General features: G+C 42.9%; 1 protein-coding gene across 2 annotated transcripts in view; it reads right to left on the reverse strand.

Annotated features, from left to right (window-relative positions):
• Positions 1-281: 281 nt before the first annotated feature.
• LOC126284272 (alpha-tocopherol transfer protein-like) overlaps positions 282-18,260 on the reverse strand; it is a 121,209-nt gene continuing 103,230 nt past the window's right edge. Inside the window, exons 5-8 of one of the 2 annotated variants that reach the window (XM_049983087.1) lie at positions 14,793-14,903; positions 7,414-7,516; positions 450-606; positions 282-402 (exon numbers count right to left, since the gene is read on the reverse strand). In XM_049983087.1, coding sequence (XP_049839044.1) covers positions 455-606; positions 7,414-7,516; positions 14,793-14,903 — 366 coding nt within the window. In that variant the 3' untranslated portion in view covers positions 282-402; positions 450-454. Of the gene's footprint in view, positions 607-7,413; positions 7,517-14,792; positions 14,904-18,260 lie in introns of both variants that reach the window. The other variant, XM_049983088.1, reaches the window with a different exon arrangement.

Raw genomic sequence — 18,260 nt, forward strand, 5'->3', positions numbered from 1 at the left:
GAAAGTAAATTTGTGGCTGGTTGCTGTCCTAACACCATCAACATTTGTCAACGGGACAGAAGCGAGAAGATTCAAAAATTGATAGTAAGCCAACATAAAATGGTCCGGGCCCTGAAAGTCAACACAAATTGACAACAGGTATCAGTTTCTGAGTGACTTCTATTAAACCTCAAAGCTCGTCGCTGCAATATTAATATTCTGAATTGGGACTTGCGGGGACAGTTATCAGCCTATGTGTTAGAAGTTCAAAATAGTGATTGAAATTTAGACAATAAAATTAGTTCTACTCAAATGCATGTCTTTATTTTTGATATTTGCATGTGAACACAAATTTAATGATACATCATATTACGGTCTGATTTCATTCGCTTTGAGGAAGATATGTTTATATGATAAGTGAACTTATACAAAAGAAATTAAAAAAAGGAATGGCCGAGGCAGCCCCGGATGGCGCTCAGTCCACGGTGAGCTGCCGGAAGGAGCCCTCCAGACCGAAGAGGTCCGTCTGCGACTTGGGCTTCCCCGGCCGCTTCGATTCCTCCACGACGAACTTCTCGTCCTCCCTGAAGTAGGCGGCGTGCGACTCCACCCGCTTCTGGCACGCAGCTGCGGAGAAAGCAGGAGGCATTATGGGTGTGGGGCGCAGCTGGATCAGCGGACAGGGACGGGAACTGGAGGCTGCAGGGACGCTAGGAGACCGGTACCTGGAGGAGCTGGACAGAAATTTTTTTAGAATTTGAAGCCATTTTGGCTATTTTTCGAACGTCACTGTCTCAAGGAATACGTAAAGGTTTTGTCAACTATTGTATTACTTATTTGGTGACATGTTTCGAGATAATACCTCATCTTCAGGCTAAATGGCATTACAAAAACAACTTTACAATAAGGCCATATTGACGTTACATAGTCTTTTCGTGAATGCAGTGGCCATCCTGCTCAATTTGTAATTTATTTCACCTACCTACATCTGTAATACTATAAGAAGACATCCAGAAGACAGGTAAACAGCCGCCACCACATAGATCGACACATCGATGTGTTGTTGTTGTGGTCTTCAGTCCTGAGACTGGTTTTATGCAGCTCTCCATGCTACTCTATCCTGTGCAAGCTTCTTCATCTCCCAGTACCTACTGCAACCTACATCCTTCTGAATCTGTTTAGTGTATTCATCTCTTGGTCTCCCTCTACGATTTTTACCCTCCGCGCTGCCCTCCAACACTAAATTGGTGATGCCTTGATGCCTTAGAATATGTCCTACCAACCGATCCCTTCTTCTAGTCAAGTTGTGCCATAAACTCCTCTCCAATTCTATTCACTACCTCCTCATTAGTTATGTGATCTACCCGTCTAATCTTCAGCATTCTTCTGTAGCACCACATTTGGAAAGCTTCTATTCTCTTTTTGTGTAAACTATGTATCGCCCACGTTTCACTTCCATACATGGCTACACTCCATACAAATACTTTCAGAAACGACTTCCTGACACTTACATCTATACTCAATGTTAACAAACTTCTCTTCTTCAGAAGCGCTTTCCTCGCTATTGCCAGTCTACATTATATAGATTTTATATTCTCTTTACTTCGACCATCATCAGTTATTTTGCTCCATAAAATAGCAAAACTCTTTTACTACTAAGTGTCTCATTTCCTAATCTAATTCCCTCAACATCACCCGACTTAATTTGACTACATTCCATTATCCTCGTTTTGCATTTGTTGATGTTCATCTTATATCCGCCTTTCAAGACACAGTCCATTCCGTTCAGCTGCTCTTCCAGGTCCTTTGTTGTCTCTGACAGAATTACATTGTCATCGGCGAACCTCAAAGTTTTAATTACTTCTCTACGAATTTTAATTCCTACTCCAATTTTTTCTTTTCTTTTCTTTACTGCTTGCTCAATACACAGATTGAATAACATCGGGAATAGGCTACAACTCTGTCTGGCTCTCTTCTCAATCACTGCTTCCCTTTCATGCCCCTCGACTCTTATAACTGCCATCTGGTTTCTGTACAAATTGTAAATAGCCTTTCGCTCCCTGTATTTTACCTTGCCACTTTCAGCATTTCAAAGAGACTATTCCAATCAACATTGTAAAAAGCTTTCTCTAAGTCTCCAAATGCTAGACACGTAGGTTTGCCTCTCCTTAATCTAGATTCTAAGATAAGTCGTAGGGTCAGTATTGCCTCACGTGTTTCAATATTTCTACGGAATCCAAACTGATCTTCCCCGAGGTCGGCTTCTATCGGGTTTTCCATTCGTCTGTAAAGAATTCGTGTTAGTATTTTGCAGTCGTGGCTTATTAAACTGATAGTTCGGTAATTTTCACATCTGTCAACCCCAGAGCCAAATCGAAAGCAGCTATATTTAGACCGCCATCTTGTCCACTGTACTATAGAACTGTTTGTCATCGTGTTTCCATGTTACTGCTATGTTAGTGACAATTTGTGAACAGTGACCAGGAGAGCCATGGAAATGGAGGCATCACAACGAGAATGCCACGCCAGAAGAAAAAAGTGCGTGACCGTTACAATACATTTTCGTGCAAACACAAGTCCAACTTACAAAGTGACATCACCTCTTGCTAAGTTTTCTCTTCCTCCACAGGAGGACCACAGCATTTACGAAAAGACTATGTAACATCAATATGACCTTATTATAAAATTGTTTTTGTAATGTCATTTAGCCTGAAGATGAGGTATTACCTCGAAACATGTTGCCAAATAAATAAGTAATACAATAGTTGACAAAATTTGTGACTGGTAGCGGTAATTTAAAAAAACCTTTACAGCAATTTTTTAATTGGAAAATTTAAAAATGGAAATGGATAGGTTAAAGTTAGATATAGTGGGAATTAGTGAAGTTCGGTGGCAGGAGGAACAAGACTTCTGGTCAGGTGACTACAGGGTTATAAACACAAAATCAAATAGGGGTAATGCAGGAGTAGGTTTAATAATGAATAGGAAAATAGGAATGCGGGTAAGCTACTACAAACAGCATAGTGAACGCATTATTGTGGCCAAGATAGATACGAAGCCCACACCTACTACAGTAGTACAAGTTTATATGCCAACTAGCTCTGCAGATGATGAAGAAATGGAAGAAATGTACGATGAAATAAAAGAAATTGTTCAGATAGTGAAGGGAGACGAAAATTTAATAGTAATGGGTGACTGGAATTCGGCAGTAGGAAAAGGGAGAGAAGGAAACATAGTAGGTGAATATGGATTGGGGCTAAGAAATGAAAGAGGAAGCCGCCTAGTAGAATTTTGCACAGAGCACAACTTAATCATAGCTAACACTTGGTTTAAGAATCATGAAAGAAGGTTGTATACGTGGAAGAACCCTGGAGATACTAAAAGGTATCAAATAGATTATATAATGGTAAGACAGAGATTTAGGAACCAGGTTTTAAGTTGTAAGACATTTCCAGGGGCAGATGTGGACTCGGACCACAATCTATTGGTTATGACCTGTAGATTAAAACTGAAGAAACTGCAAAAATGTGGGAAATTAAGGAGATGGGACGTGGATAAACTGAAAGAACCAGAGGTTGTACAGAGTTTCAGGGAGAGCATAAGGAGACAATTGACAGGAATAGGGGAAAGAAATACCGTAGAAGAAGAATGGGTAGCTCTGAGGAATGAAGTAGTGAAGGCAGCAGAGGATAAAGTAGGTAAAAACACGAGGGCTGCTAGAAATCCTTGGGTAACACAAGAAATATTGAATTTAATTGATGAAAGGAGAAAATATAAAAATGCAGTAAATGAAGCAGGCAAAAAGGAATACAGACGTCTCAAAAATGAGATCGACAGGAAGTGCAAAATGGCTAAACAGGGATGGCTAGAGGACAAATGTAAGGATGTAGAAGCTTATCTCACTAGGGGTAAGATAGATACTGCCTACAGGAAAATTAAAGAGACCTTTGGAGAGAAGAGAACCACGTGTATGAATATCAAGAGCTCAGATGGCAACCCAGTTCTAAGCAAAGAAGGGAAGGCAGAAAGGTGGAAGGAGTATATAGAAGGTTTATACAAGGGTGATGTACTTGAGGACAATATTATGGAAATGGAAGAGGATGTAGATGAAGACGAAATGGGAGATACGATACTGCGTGAAGAGTTTGACAGAGCACTGAAAGACCTGAGTCGAAACAAGGCCCCCGGAGTAGACAACATTCCATTAGAACTACTGACGGCCTTGGGAGAGCCAGTCATGACAAAACTCTACCAGCTGGTGAGCAAGATGTATGAGACAGGCGAAATACCCTCAGACTTCAAGGAGAATATAATAATTCCAATCCCAAAGAAAGCAGGTGTTGACAGATGTGAAAATTACCGAACTATCAGTTTAATAAGTCACAGCTGCAAAATACTAACGCGGATTCTTTACAGACGAATGGAAAAACTGGTAGATGCGGACCTCGGGGAGGATCAGTTTGGATTCCGTCGAAATGTTGGAACACGTGAGGCAATACTGACCTTACGACTTATCTTAGAAGAAAGATTAAGAAAAGGCAAACCTACGTTTCTAGCATTTGTAGTCTTAGAGAAAGCTTTTGACAATGTTGACTGGAATACTCTTTTTCAAATTCTCAAGGTGGCAGGGGTAAAATACAGGGAGCGAAAGGCTATTTACAATTTGTACAGAAACCAGATGGCAGTCATAAAAGTCGAGGGGCATGAAAGGGAAGCAGTGGTTGGGAAAGGAGTGAGACAGGGTTGTAGCCTCTCCCCAATGTTATTCAATCTGTATATTGAGCAAGCAGTAAAGGAAACAAAAGAAAAATTTGGAGTAGGTATTAAAATTCATGGAGAAGAAGTAAAAACTTTGAGGTTCGCCGATGACATTGTAATTCTGTCAGAGACGGCAAAAGACTTGGAAGAGCAGTTGAATGGAATGGACAGTGTTTTGAAAGGAGGATATAAGATGAACATCAACAAAAGCAAAACGAGGATAATGGAATGTAGTCAAATTAAATCGGGTGATGCTGAGGGAATTAGATCAGGAAATGAGACACTTCAAGTAGTAAAGGAGTTTTGCTATTTAGGAAGTAAAATAACTGATGATGGTCGAAGTAGAGAGGATATAAAATGTAGATTGGCGATGGCAAGGAAAGCGTTTCTGAAGAAGAGAAATTTGTTAACATCGAATATAGATTTATGTATCAGGAAGTCGTTTCTGAAAGTATTTGTTTGGAGTGTAGCCATGTATGGAAGTGAAACATGGACAATAACTAGTTTGGACAAGAAGAGAATAGAAGCTTTCGAAATGTGGTGCTACAGAAGAATACTGAAGATAAGGTGGATAGATCACGTAACTAATGAGGAGGTATTGAATAGGATTGGGGAGAAGAGAAGTTTGTGGCACAACTTGACTAGAAGAAGGGATCGGTTGGTAGGACATGTTTTGAGGCATCAAGGGATCACAAATTTAGCGTTGGAGGGCAGCGTGGAGGGTAAAAATCGTAGAGGGAGACCGAGAGATAAGTACACTAAGCAGATTCAGAAGGATGTAGGTTGCAGTAGGTACTGGGAGATGAAGCAGCGTGCACAGGATAGAGTAGCATGGAGAGCTGCATCAAACCAGTCTCAGGACTGAAGACAACAACAACAACAACAACAGGGAGGCTGTCGGCGAAAATCTGTATTGAGATTCTTAATTTTACTCATAATGTTGCTAAGCGGACGTGTCTATATTGAGTACGTACATACATCAATCACACATATTCGTCCTTAAATGTGTTGTAGTTTTTTTTCTTGCGTTTGCGGTCTTCAGTCACGAGAATGGTTTGATGCAGCTCTTGACACTAGTCTGTCCTGTGCAAGTCTCTTCATCTCTGTTTAACTACTGCTCAACTGCACGGCGCCATTCACGCGACACCACTGGAGGCGGGCTGCACGATGTTGGGGCGTGAGCGGAAGACGGCCTAACGGTATGCGGGACCGTAGCCCAGCTTCATGGAGACGGTTGCGAATGGTCCTCGCCGATACCCCAGGAGCAACAGTGTCCCTAATTTGCTGGGAAGTGGCGGTGCGGTCCCCTACGGCACTGCGTAGTATCCTACGGTCTTGGCGTGCATCCGTGCGTCGCTGCGGTCCGGTCCCAGGTCGACGGGCACGTTCACCTTCCGCCGACCACTGGCGACAACATCGATGTACTGTGGAGACCTCACGCCCCACGTGTTGAGCAATTCGGCGGTACGTCCACCCGGCCTCCCGCATGCCCACTATACGCCCTCGCTCAAAGTCCGTCAACTGCACATACGGTTCACGTCCACGCTGTCGCGGCATGCTACCAGTGTTAAAGACTGCCATGGAGCTCCGTATGCCACGGCAAACTGGCTGACACTGACGGCGGCGGTGCACAAATGCTGCGCAGCTAGCGCCATTCGACGGCCAACACCGCGGTTCCTGGTGTGTCCGCTGTGCCGTGCGTGTGATCATTGCTTGTACAGCCCTCTCGCAGTGTCCGAAGCAAGTATGGTGGGTCTGACACACCGGTGTCAATGTGTTCTTTTTTCCATTTCCAGGAGTGCACATCGACGGGGACAGCTGAAAATGTTGCCCCGCCCGGGCTTTCATGCTTACATGGCAGACGCTCTATCCATCTAGGTCACTGAGGGCTCGGAGGATAGTGCGACTGCAGGGTCTTATCGCCAGCACGCTGCCCGTGAGACCCACATTTGCAGCCTATAGTCCACACACACTACATTCGTTATGTTCCTGCCATTATACCCATTACTCGTGGCAATCTACCGAGTCCGGTAAGAGTGGCAATTCGTGTGCGTCCGCACAGAAGAAGGTCATTAGCCGGTTAACCTTAGCGATAAGAAGAAGGCATCTGTTCTTTCGGACATGTCAGAAGGAACAGATGCAATCTTCATGAATTCTTTTCTCTCCAGTTTGGTTCTGTACACCTTTATGAATTATCGTCTGAAAACAGGACTTCTTCTGTTGGACCACTTTTCAAAAGCTTCTACCCTCTCTTGTCAAAACAAGTTTCCTTCCCCATCTTTGAAACTATCCAAGCCTGTACTCAATCTATAATGAACTCGATGCCGGCGGGACCCTAAACCCTAATATTTGTCCCTCTCTTACTGATCTGAATTGACTGTCGGCCACGTTTCATTACCGCAAACGGTTAAACTCCTGTCAAATACATTCAGAAAAGACTTCTAGAATCTTAAATGCATATTAGATATCTTCAGTACCATTTTTCTTGCTATTCCCACTCTGCATTTTACATCTATTCTATTTAGGCCATCGTCAATTATGTTGTTACCAAACTAGCAGAACTTCTGTATTACATCTGGTCTCTCAAATAAAATTAGAGCCTCAATGGATAAATGTCACGTATATTTAAATAGCTGATGGTTATGATGCATAGTATGAAGAAATAATAAGTAATACCTGCGATTTCATCGAATGTTCCAGCATCTCCTCCGTACTCCTTTGGTAAAGAAGACTTTGGGAAGAAGTCCAGAAGCGTGTCTACAGACGTATGTACGTGTATCTGCAACCAACAATACAGAATATTCTTACCCACAGTTTACTATACATTCAAATATAATATACTTTTCATCCCTCTCCAAGTTTCATATTCCATCAAATGTTACATGCTTATCAACCATCGTCCACAACATAGCATAACAGTCAGTCATATATGACACTAAGGCGTGTACATGGCTACTCAGTGAATAGAAGCTGCGTCATACATCTCATTAAAAAAAAAAAAAAAAAAAAAAAAAAAAAAAAAAAAAAAAAAAAAACATTGTGACGAAGATTTTCGATAACTGAACCCTTCACAAGAAATACAACAGAAAAATATTTCTTTCTTGTAATTTTCGTCTACATATTTGGAACCTCTAATGTGTCCTCACAAAATGTTATGTTGACGTATTAACGATCACCCAACTTTCTAGACCTTTAGAGTCAAACGTATACGAAAAGGAAACATACCGACAATGCATACTTATTTACACTACTGGCCATTAAAATTGCTACACCAAGAAGAAATGCAGATGATAAACGAGTATTCATTGGAGAAATATATTATACTAGAACTGATATGTGATTACATTTTCACGCAATTTGGGTGCATAGATCCTGAGAAATCAGCACTCACAACAACCACCTCTGGCCGTAATAACGGCCTTGATACGCCTGGGCACTGAGTCAAACAGAGCTTCGATGGCGTCTACAGGTACAGCTGCCCACTCAGCTTCAACACGATACCATAGTTCATCATGAGTAATGACTGGCGTATTGTGAATAGGCAGTTGCTCGGCCACCAATGACCAGACGTTTTCAATTGGTGAGAGATCTGGAGAATGTGCCGCCCAGGGCAGCAGTCGAAAGGCTCGTACAGGACCTGCAACGTGCGGTCTTGCATTATCCTGCTGAAATGTAGGGTTTCGCAGGCATCGAATGAAGGGTAGAGCCACGGGTCGTAACACATCTGAAATGTAACGTCCACTGTTCAGAGTGCCGTCAATACGAACAAGAGGTGACCGAGACGTGTAACCAATGGCACCCCATACCATCACGCCGGGTGATACGCCAGTATGGCAATGACGAATTCACGCTTCCAATGTGCGTTCACCGCGATGTCGCCAACCATAGATGCGACCATCATGATGCTGTAAAGAGAACCTGGATTCATCCGAAAAAAATGCCGTTTTGCCATTCGTGCACCCAGGCTCGTCGTTGAGGACACCATCGCAAGCGCTCCTGTCTGTGATGCAGCGACAAGGATAATGGTCTCCGAGCTGACAGTCTATTCTACTGCAAACGTCGTCGAACTGTTGGTGAAGCTGGTTGTTGTCTTGCAAATGTCCCCATCTGTTGACTCAGGGATTGAGACGTGGCTGCACGATCCATTACAGCCATGCGGGTAAGATGCCTGTCATCTCGACTGCTAGTGATACGAGGCCGTTGGTATCCAGCACGGCGTTCCGTTATTACCCTCCTGAACGCACTGATTTCATATTCTGCTAACAGTCATTGGATCTGGACCAACGTGAGCAGTAATGTCGCGATGCGATAAACCGCAATCGCGATAGGTTATAATCCGACCTTTACCAAAGTCGGAAACGTGGTGGTACGTTTTTCTCGTCCTTACACGAGGCATCACAGCAACGTTTCACCAGGCAACGCCGGTCATCTGCTGTTTGTGTATGAGAAATCGGTTGGAAACTTTTCTCATGTCAGAACGTTGTCGGTGTCGCCACCGGCGCCAACCTCGTGTGAATGCTCTGAAAAGCTAATTTGCAAAAAATGGCTCTGACCACTATGGGACTTAACATCTGTGGTCATCAGTCCTCTAGAACATAGAACTACTTCAGCCTAACTAACCTAAGGACATCATTCACATCCATGCCCGAGGCAGGATTCGAACCTGAGACCGTAGCAGTCGCGCGGTTCCGGACTGAGCGCCTGAACCGCTAGACCACCGCGGCCGGCGCTAATTTGCATATCAGAGCATCTTCTGCCTGTCGATTAAATTTCGCGTCTATAGCACGTCATCTTCGTGGTGTAGCAATTTTAATGGCCGGTAGTGTATATATTTTTCCTTGTTGTTAGCGGAGATTCATACGAAAATTTTGTTGCACATTCGCTTATTGCAATACTCTGTCTTTTTTGAGTACGATTGTAATTTAAGAGAAAATAAATATGGTAACCGAGTGAAAGAACTATCCATAATCACATTAGCGGGACAAATAATCCCCCTTCTATATGAGTTGTGTTTCTGCTCTTTGCGTCAGTGTGCTGTGAGTCCCAAATGCAAATTTACGAATTGTTTTTACGAAGACCAAGTATATAAAAACGAAGGTCCGCGAGCGTTTGACGTCACGGAGATAAACAGCAGCCCAAGGCAGACAGGCTATGAAGCGGACACAGGCAGCAGAGAGGTGAAGGCTAATGAAGGCAGCATCGCTGAGCATATGCAGTGAAAATCTGTTTTCATCACGGTGAAATTAACAACTAACGAATTTCAGAGCGGGAGACAGAGTTATTCATTAAATGTTTACGATTTTGCAGTAGTCTCTCATAATATCGTAATAGTTTGGGTTATTACATTCCTCTTTTTGAGGATTATATAAGTAATATAAGGGATCAGAGGCATGCCTACAGAGCTTGTTGGACGTATGCCTTTGAGAACGTCAGCACGCGGCGTCACCGACCATCACAGCACCCCCACTAATTTCTGTTTTCTACATTCCACAGAGTCTCGAATCCTATGGGCTAGTGACGAATACAGAAAGAATATCCGAGGCGGTATGGATTCTCTTGGTGCAAACAGGATATGGAATTAAGCAACAACACGTGGCGTTCATGAAATTCGTATAAAAACAGTGGCTATTCTTTTTTCCTCAGCCATAAAGCACACAAAGCTTTATGAGCTTGGTGAATGCTGTTTCGGCCTTTGGCCATTTATAAGTGGAATACACAAAGCTGTATTCCACTTACAAATGTCTAAAGGCCGAAACAAGTTCACAAATAAATAATTTCTTAAATAGGAGTGGGCTGTCATTAGTAGCCGTAGCGCAGATGATATGAGATTGAAATGAGTGACCGTCGAATTCACTGATCGCTTTTAAATGTTTTATAAGGACTATGCTTTGCATCCAGCAACAGTTTCTTTGGAGAGCCGTCCTCAGCTCCTTCAGTTTTCGTATTGAATATATGTAGAACATACCACCATTTCTAACTTTCCCTGTGGACATAAATTCGAAATGTAGATCCCCCACCTCTATGTGCTGCCGACGATCATTTTTGAAAAGAGTCGCAAGTCCGAGAGAAGTTCAGTACGGAAAATAAAGGTATGTAGTGCAGTAGAAGGCGTTAAAAGGAAAGATATTTATTGCAGTTCAAGGTGTTCAAGGACTTCTAAACCTTTCACCTAGCACGAGGACCTATTGCAACTACAACAGATTTAATCAGACAGACACTTCATCAGATCCTACTTTCATATATTAAATAAGCAAAGATTGCACAGTAATCAAAAGATTGTTGGAAATTGGTAATTTTCTGACTTTAAAGACGCTTAAAGTTATCGCCATCAAGTGCTGTACAGAGCACAGTGGACGGCGAGAAGTTAGCTAGTTGTGTGCTTTGTATCGTTTTCAGCTACGCCCCTGACTGATTTATCGAGACCTGGTTCTCTACTCTCTTGAAGTGGTCCACACTAAAGAGTTACTTTCCTGTGTCGGCATTTGGAAATACGTGTGACGTATCCACAAAAGTGCATCCTGGGAGCAGTTACTGTATGGGAGACAATGAGCGATGGCAGTGAAGGATTTTTGTTTTCTCTGGAGTCTGTGCCGCGAGCAGCAATGTCACTCGTCGTACGTCTTCTCACATCTCGTTAATATGCAACACTCTCCTGCGCTTCAGGACGAAAGACATCAATGTGTATTCAGTAAAGGCATCAGATTATACCTTTCAGTTGGTAGTGGTCGTTTGTGAGGCCTCTGTTGAGCAGGCATCGACATACAGGACTTAACTCTAGAATCGCAGTGTGCAAAGCAATAATGTGTAACGACTGTAAACCTTTTCCGTTCACCGTGTGGCCATAAAGACTGCGGAATAAACATAGAACGTTATCTATCCTACTTATATGTTATTCCTGAATAATAATGGAGATTTTCTTCAAGTGGGTCAATGACCTCTAACACACAAGTGTCACTTTCAACGTGTTCTCCCTAATGTTCGTTAACTCGCACGGGCAGTACATTGGCCCGACCTGTTCTCTACTGAACATCGTATGTGTATAATATGACGATGAATAATATGCTGTTGTCTGCATTGTTGGCAGTATCTTTTGACGATTCGCGTATGCAGATGGCACTCACCGCCTCTTCGATAGTATGCACAACCGAAAGGATCTAGTGCTGTTATAGAAGGTTATACAATGCGCTTATGTTCAAGTATGTCGATAGGCATACGACACAGTAATTCTGTTCATAGTCAGTGCTCAGCTAGTATACAGCGTGCATAAAATGTCGTTAAAGTGCGGTCTTTTCAGCCTTCAGGGTTCATTTTCCCCCAGCGTAGTTACGGTTTAATAGTGTCTGGAAAATATTATACTGCTATTAGGATGTCTACTCTTTCATCTCCCAACTTTTTAATTCTCACTCAGTGACAAAAAAACCGAAATTCAGATGATCGCTTAATATGCTGCGTGTTTCAGATTCTTTGAATTAGTTGTCTAGAATGATGGGGAACAACGTCTGTTCGAGACAAAATGTTCGCTGACTTTTTCCAAAGACGTTATGCCTCCTTTAGTATACAGCGGCCCTGGGACGACGAGATTGCACCGAAATAACAGGGTCTATTAACCAGATGTGCTGCGAACTACCTACCCCAGTGAATTGATGGAGTGCTTTTCAATCAGAAAACCTCATGAACGAATGTCTTTAAGAAGGAGACAACACAGCCATCGGAATTTCGCATTTTTTTTATATTTACGGTACGTGAAGTTAACTCAAATGTAAATGAGTCAAAGCAGTTAGACGCAACTCTAAAAAAACTCGCGAAAAAATCGAGTCTGAATTTTTCCGATCATTTTTGAGACCTTAGACTCTGGTCGTTTTACATACAGGCCACACGGCTGTGTGGTAGAATACTCGCCAGCCACGTGGGCAGACCAGGTTCGGTTCCTGGCCGGCGTAGAATTTCTAAACCAAGGTACGTGATCCACGAACACTTCCTTGAAGCGTGAAATACTTAAAGACGAAAAAAATTCAATTAATAATGTTTTAACTGCAACAATCTTTATTAAAAATCTTTTACAAAAGATAGGTAATTAAGAATTTTTATGACTGGAGTTCTGTGGACGAAAAATGAAAATTAGATGTTTATTAATAAGAATATATTTGATAAATTTTACATTTATATAATGTAGGTATGCGACTCTAATGGAAAAAAAACGGAAAAGATAATGAAAGAAAGCAAACTCGATCCAGTGATTACAAGTCTCGAGCGATATTGATATTTTTCGCATCTTATTTGTTTAAAGGTATTCATGGATCGGGAATCGAAAAGGCCTGCCATGTAGTAGATAAGCATTCTACCAGACAGTCACACACTGGCCATCGAAAAAGTCGTCCTTACTTTACGTTTTTAAAGACGTTTACGAAACTTAAGAGTCGAGTTTATCGAGAATTTTTGAATGTTTCGTCAAACTGTTGGAGAGTGCTAGTATTGGAGTTCTCAGCTTCACGTACGGTAAATACACAAAAAATTACAAAAATCCGATTGGTTTGCGGTCTCTTTATAAGTGGAAAAGATGTTTTAGAAGTGAATCTGGAAATTTAATTTTCCTGCTCCTACCCTCTGTCACACGGAGAACTTGACTGGATTATAGGCAGTACAGAAGGCATACCAACACAGCAGAGTGCCTATGCTCTAACGCCTCTGAAGGGCAGAACCAATACAGGAGGAGGCCTAGCGTTACGAGGAAGGGTCAGTAACAAAAGTTATTCCCCATGATGTAATCTATCGCCCCAGGACGTTTGAGAGCTACTATCCTCCAACAAAATGCTAGAAAAAGTATATATAACCTTGACTCCCCGGTTAGCCGTGCTGTCTAACGCACGGCTTTCCGAGCTGGGAAGGATCGCCTGGTCCCCTGCACGAATCCGCCCGGCGGACTTGTGTCGAGGTCCGGTGAGCCGGCCAGACTGTGGATGGATTTTACGCGGCTTTCTATTTGCCTCGGCGAATGCGGGCTGGTTCCCCTTATTCCACCTCAGCTACACTATGTCGGCGAATGCTGCGCAAAGAAGTTTTCCACATACGCGTACACCACCATTACTCTAACCCACAAGCCGGCCATAGTGGCCGAGCGGTTCTAGGCGCTACAGTCTGGAACCACGCGACCGCTATAATCGCAGGTTCGAATCCTGCCTCGGGCATGGATGTCTGTGATGTCCTTAGGTTAGTTATGTTTAAGTAGTTCTAAATTCTAGGGGACTGATGACCTTAGAAGTTAAGTCCCATAGTGCTCAGAGCCATTTCTAACACACAAACGTAGGGGTTACAGTAGTCTGGTATGAGACGTTACCTTGAGGGTGGGGGGGGGAGGGGGGGGGAGGAGGTCCGGAGGTCCACCAGGGGCCAAACCGCACTATAACCATCATAGAGCTGTTCGAAGTGGGGTGGTCGAGGTGTGAAGTGGATTGCGGTAGTCGTAGTGGGGTTGTGGACCACTGTGGCTGCGGCGGGGACGGAGCCTCTCCGTCGTTTCTATGTCCCCGGTGAACGTACAATACAATACAATGCAATGTATAACCTTTCGTAACTTATCTTGTTTCAGCCTCTTAAATCACGAGCTTGTAATTTATGTCCCTACCATTACAGTAGTTGCTAATATTATGTCTGCATGAACTGTTAAAATGGAAGAAAAGTGTATGACAACATCTTTTTATAAAACTCTTTCGTTAATGTACACGTGTAATTTCGAGGTACACCGCCAATTTTGATTTACCTTTAAATAATACAGATCGCTATCGTTATCAACATTCTCTCTCTATCTCTCTCTCTCTCTCTCTCTCCCTCTCTCTCTCTCTCTCTCTCTCTCTCTCTCTCTCTGTTTCCCTCTCTCTTTCTCTCTCTTTCAAACACACGCACATACACACATACAGAACGCTTTTGCTTGGTTGTGAGTGTTGTGTAAAGATAGAAGAATCGCTTGTATCCAGTACAGAAGGCAGACGAGTGTAGCGGATCGGACCGTGTCAGGGGGAGAAACTCATTCTGCCGCCTGACAGACGTGCGGTACCCACCCTCTTCTTGAGCTTGTCTTTCATGACTGCCTGGAAGAGGTTCATCACAGTCTCGTAGGAGGGTGGCGCGTGTACATAGTGGATGCCCTTCAGCCGCAGTGGGTAGCCTTCCTGAAAGACAAAACAAATAACTCAGTAAATGAGAAAGTAAAGATTATATCGATTCTCAGCAGTGAACTATTAGAACAACGTTGGTGCTCAGCACTAGCTTCGTGGTAGTAATTTGGAGTTGGACGACTATGTTTTATACGTTTAACTATGGACGACTATGATGATTAATTGTAAAGTTACTGCCATTTTGTAGACGAGAGCGGCATGTAAGATCAAAAGAATACATTCCATCAAACAGTAAAGAAATTTTACAGAATGTCCTCAGTCCTTTTATAAACAGACGCTAGATGCAAATTAATTTACTATAACCTTGTATCTAGCCTCTTCTTAGCCTGGGGTAAGAAAAGAAAACAACACATCCCGTATGTTTCCTGACGGGGACATTGCACTGTTTACCACACAACCGATTTACAAGGCAGTTTCACCATGGTCAAAACGATGCTTACAATTAATGGATGCTGATACACTCGTCCTCTTCATAAATTAACTTGCGTTACGCAGACGTACAGCAGAACGTTCGATGCATCAACGGCCATCCAGCGGTTGTTAACAGAACACTCTACCATAAAGAAGTCCTTACCAACCTTGTGCCCAGCATGGGAGCACGTTAACAACATGAACTGCTGTTCGTGGCGATCGCACACCCAATTAAGAACCACCTCCCGTTGTTTTTAACGTTCAGAGGGCCATAATAACTACTGATAAATTCAGTGCAATTATCGTCTACGAATAAGAGTGTCATTTCTGTTCGTCTCACTGCATATTTCATTTAGTTACCTTGTGTACTGTAATGAAGCAGTTCAACTGCGCAGTGACTCAGAAATGTGGATGAGCACGGTTAGTCTTAGTGGGTTAGAAGAGTCACAAAATTACTGTAGGCTGTTCCGTCAAACTTCAGACTTGCAGCTGCCGGAAGTCAATTTCTTCAACAAATGCTTCGACCCTATATCTCGGGGACATCTTCCGACTGAAACTACAGATTAAAGATACGTGAGGAGACATGGCCCTTATATAGCAGAAGCTCTACAGGGCATTTTCCCGTGATACTGCACCTGATTAGAAAAAATCTACGACGATCTGCGGATTACGTTACTTTTGTGTATATGAGAACGACGTCTTTCGCGACGGCGCAGTTGCATAAAACGTTCTCGGATTTCTTGTCGCCTCAGTTGAGGGTAAAACATCCAGCTTTCGACGATTACCTCCATCGTCTTCGTCAGGAGCAAATTACTGTCAAAACTGCTGCTGTGGTTGCCTCATACAGCGCAAAAACGGATTCTGATTCGTCGTTAATTACGTCATGCTGTCGCAGGTGGTGTCAACGTCTGCGCTGGTGACGCCACCGCTCTCGCCATAGTGTAAACATTGCTATGAATATGTCTGGCTCTTCTCAGCATGTGTGCGTCATATGAGCTCTTAAAGTGTCATGTAGGAATCATCTCTGGTTTTTTTTTTAATTGAATTTGGAAGCTGTTGGTCTACTAACTTTATGAGGTTAGGGGACGAAAAATTTGTTTTCATATAAACTGTAATGAATTTTCACTAAATCATTTTGTTGATTGATGCTTGTCCTGAATGTTGCCTAAGCTGAGTGTAAAGCCGGGAGAATTTATTTTAACCTGAAACATCTTGTTTCGAAGACTTTGCAGTCGTTTCAGATATGTGTCGGAGCCATTGACCACACTTCCGAAACATACAAGGTGGCCGAAAATAAGACTGTCAAACTTGCGTCTTTTGGTATGGCGTTCCTCTACAGAGCGGGCACAGATATTAGATTCGCCGCAACCCTTGCAGAACGTACAGCATATTTGCAATATGCAAGACTGTAGTCTATAGTAAGTCCGTTAGAACAATTCTGAGATCGCGGATTTGGTGCTTGACCTTGGTGGTGAACGAAACTGCTCGGCGTTTTTTAGGACTGAATTTCACGTCGCTTACAGTGCGCAACAGGGTCCATTTATCGAGATGTCTCTGGACGTGCATAACAATCCATGGAGTTTAAAGGGGAATAGTAAATGCTTAAGGACTTACTGCTAAAGACTAAGTCGAATGAAAAGTTTCGTATAACTATGTCTGATTTCTTGTATTTACAGAGATACAGCTGTTACAATGTAACTCAAAGAAATACTCACAGGAGATGTTAAGTAACGGCTAAACACAAAAGTTCATCGTTTATTTTCATAAATGACATCTTTAATTTTATTCCACTTTCGAATGCTCTTAGCCAGCCGTTGTGACCGAGCGGTTCTAGGCGCTTCAGTCCGGAACCACGCTGCTGCTACGGTCGCAGGTTCAAATCCTGCCTCGGGTATGGATGTGTCTGATGTCCTTAGGTTAGTTAGCTTTGAGGTTCTAAGTTCTAGGGGACTGATGACCTCAGATGTTAAGTCCCATAGAGCCATTTGAACCATTTTTTCGAATGCTCTTGAAAATACAGTGTGTAGCAGAGATGAGTCGTTCGTGATCTAACGGGTCCAAAGGAACAGTTCACCAAGATGAACGGAACGAGCGAGGAACGAATTCTAAGGAACTGTCTTTCATAGTTCACTTCGGTCGCGGCTTTCTACTTATAGTTCCCGGGAACGGGAAACGGTCGGTCTCGTTCCCAAACGGCACGTCGGCCGGTCTCGTTCCAGCATCGGTCCCGTTCCCGTCTGTCTCGGTCTCGGTCGACCGGACTCATCCTTCTTCGTGTGGCCTCTCGTTGCAGTTCCACTGCCGACTGCTCATAGTTAGTGCAGTATCGAATTATTGTTCGTTTTGTTCGCTTCGCACGCCCATTCTAGATCTGTTTCAAATCTTTTTTGAACTCTGAACTTCTGGTTCTTCTCGTATTCTATTCAGCGTCCACGACTGGTAATTAAAATGTATTTTGTAATTACATAAAACTAGGTGGTATGTCATACATACATCTTTTCAGGTAACAAAACGGCGTATCAGCTTACTTCACTATTTCGATCACAGCAGAAGAAATACTTGTAAAAAGGAAAGATTTTTTGTTATTACACATGCAAAAGACGTTGGCACGGCACACACGAGTGGCCATTTTCCGTCTTATTTTCATCCAAGGTAAAAGAGCACATTCATTATTATGGAAGGCAGATCAACTTACAACCGAATGAAACCCGCTCTTCGTAATAGAGTGTATGGTGTCACATTTTGTAACGAGGATATGATAACTACTCCAATGTTATTTCAGTGGTACATGGTGGTGCACGAAAAATCGGCGCCGAGTAGTAGACTGCTCATTGTCGCTTACCAATCGTCGTCAATTGTTTCGAAGGTGTTTGCATTAGCTTGTTTGTTATTTCTTAACTGCATAATTATTACATGTTTATCTATTCTGCTCGTAGCAGC

This window comes from Schistocerca gregaria, chromosome 8 (assembly GCF_023897955.1).
Source record: "Schistocerca gregaria isolate iqSchGreg1 chromosome 8, iqSchGreg1.2, whole genome shotgun sequence".
NCBI lineage: Eukaryota > Metazoa > Arthropoda > Insecta > Orthoptera > Acrididae > Schistocerca > Schistocerca gregaria.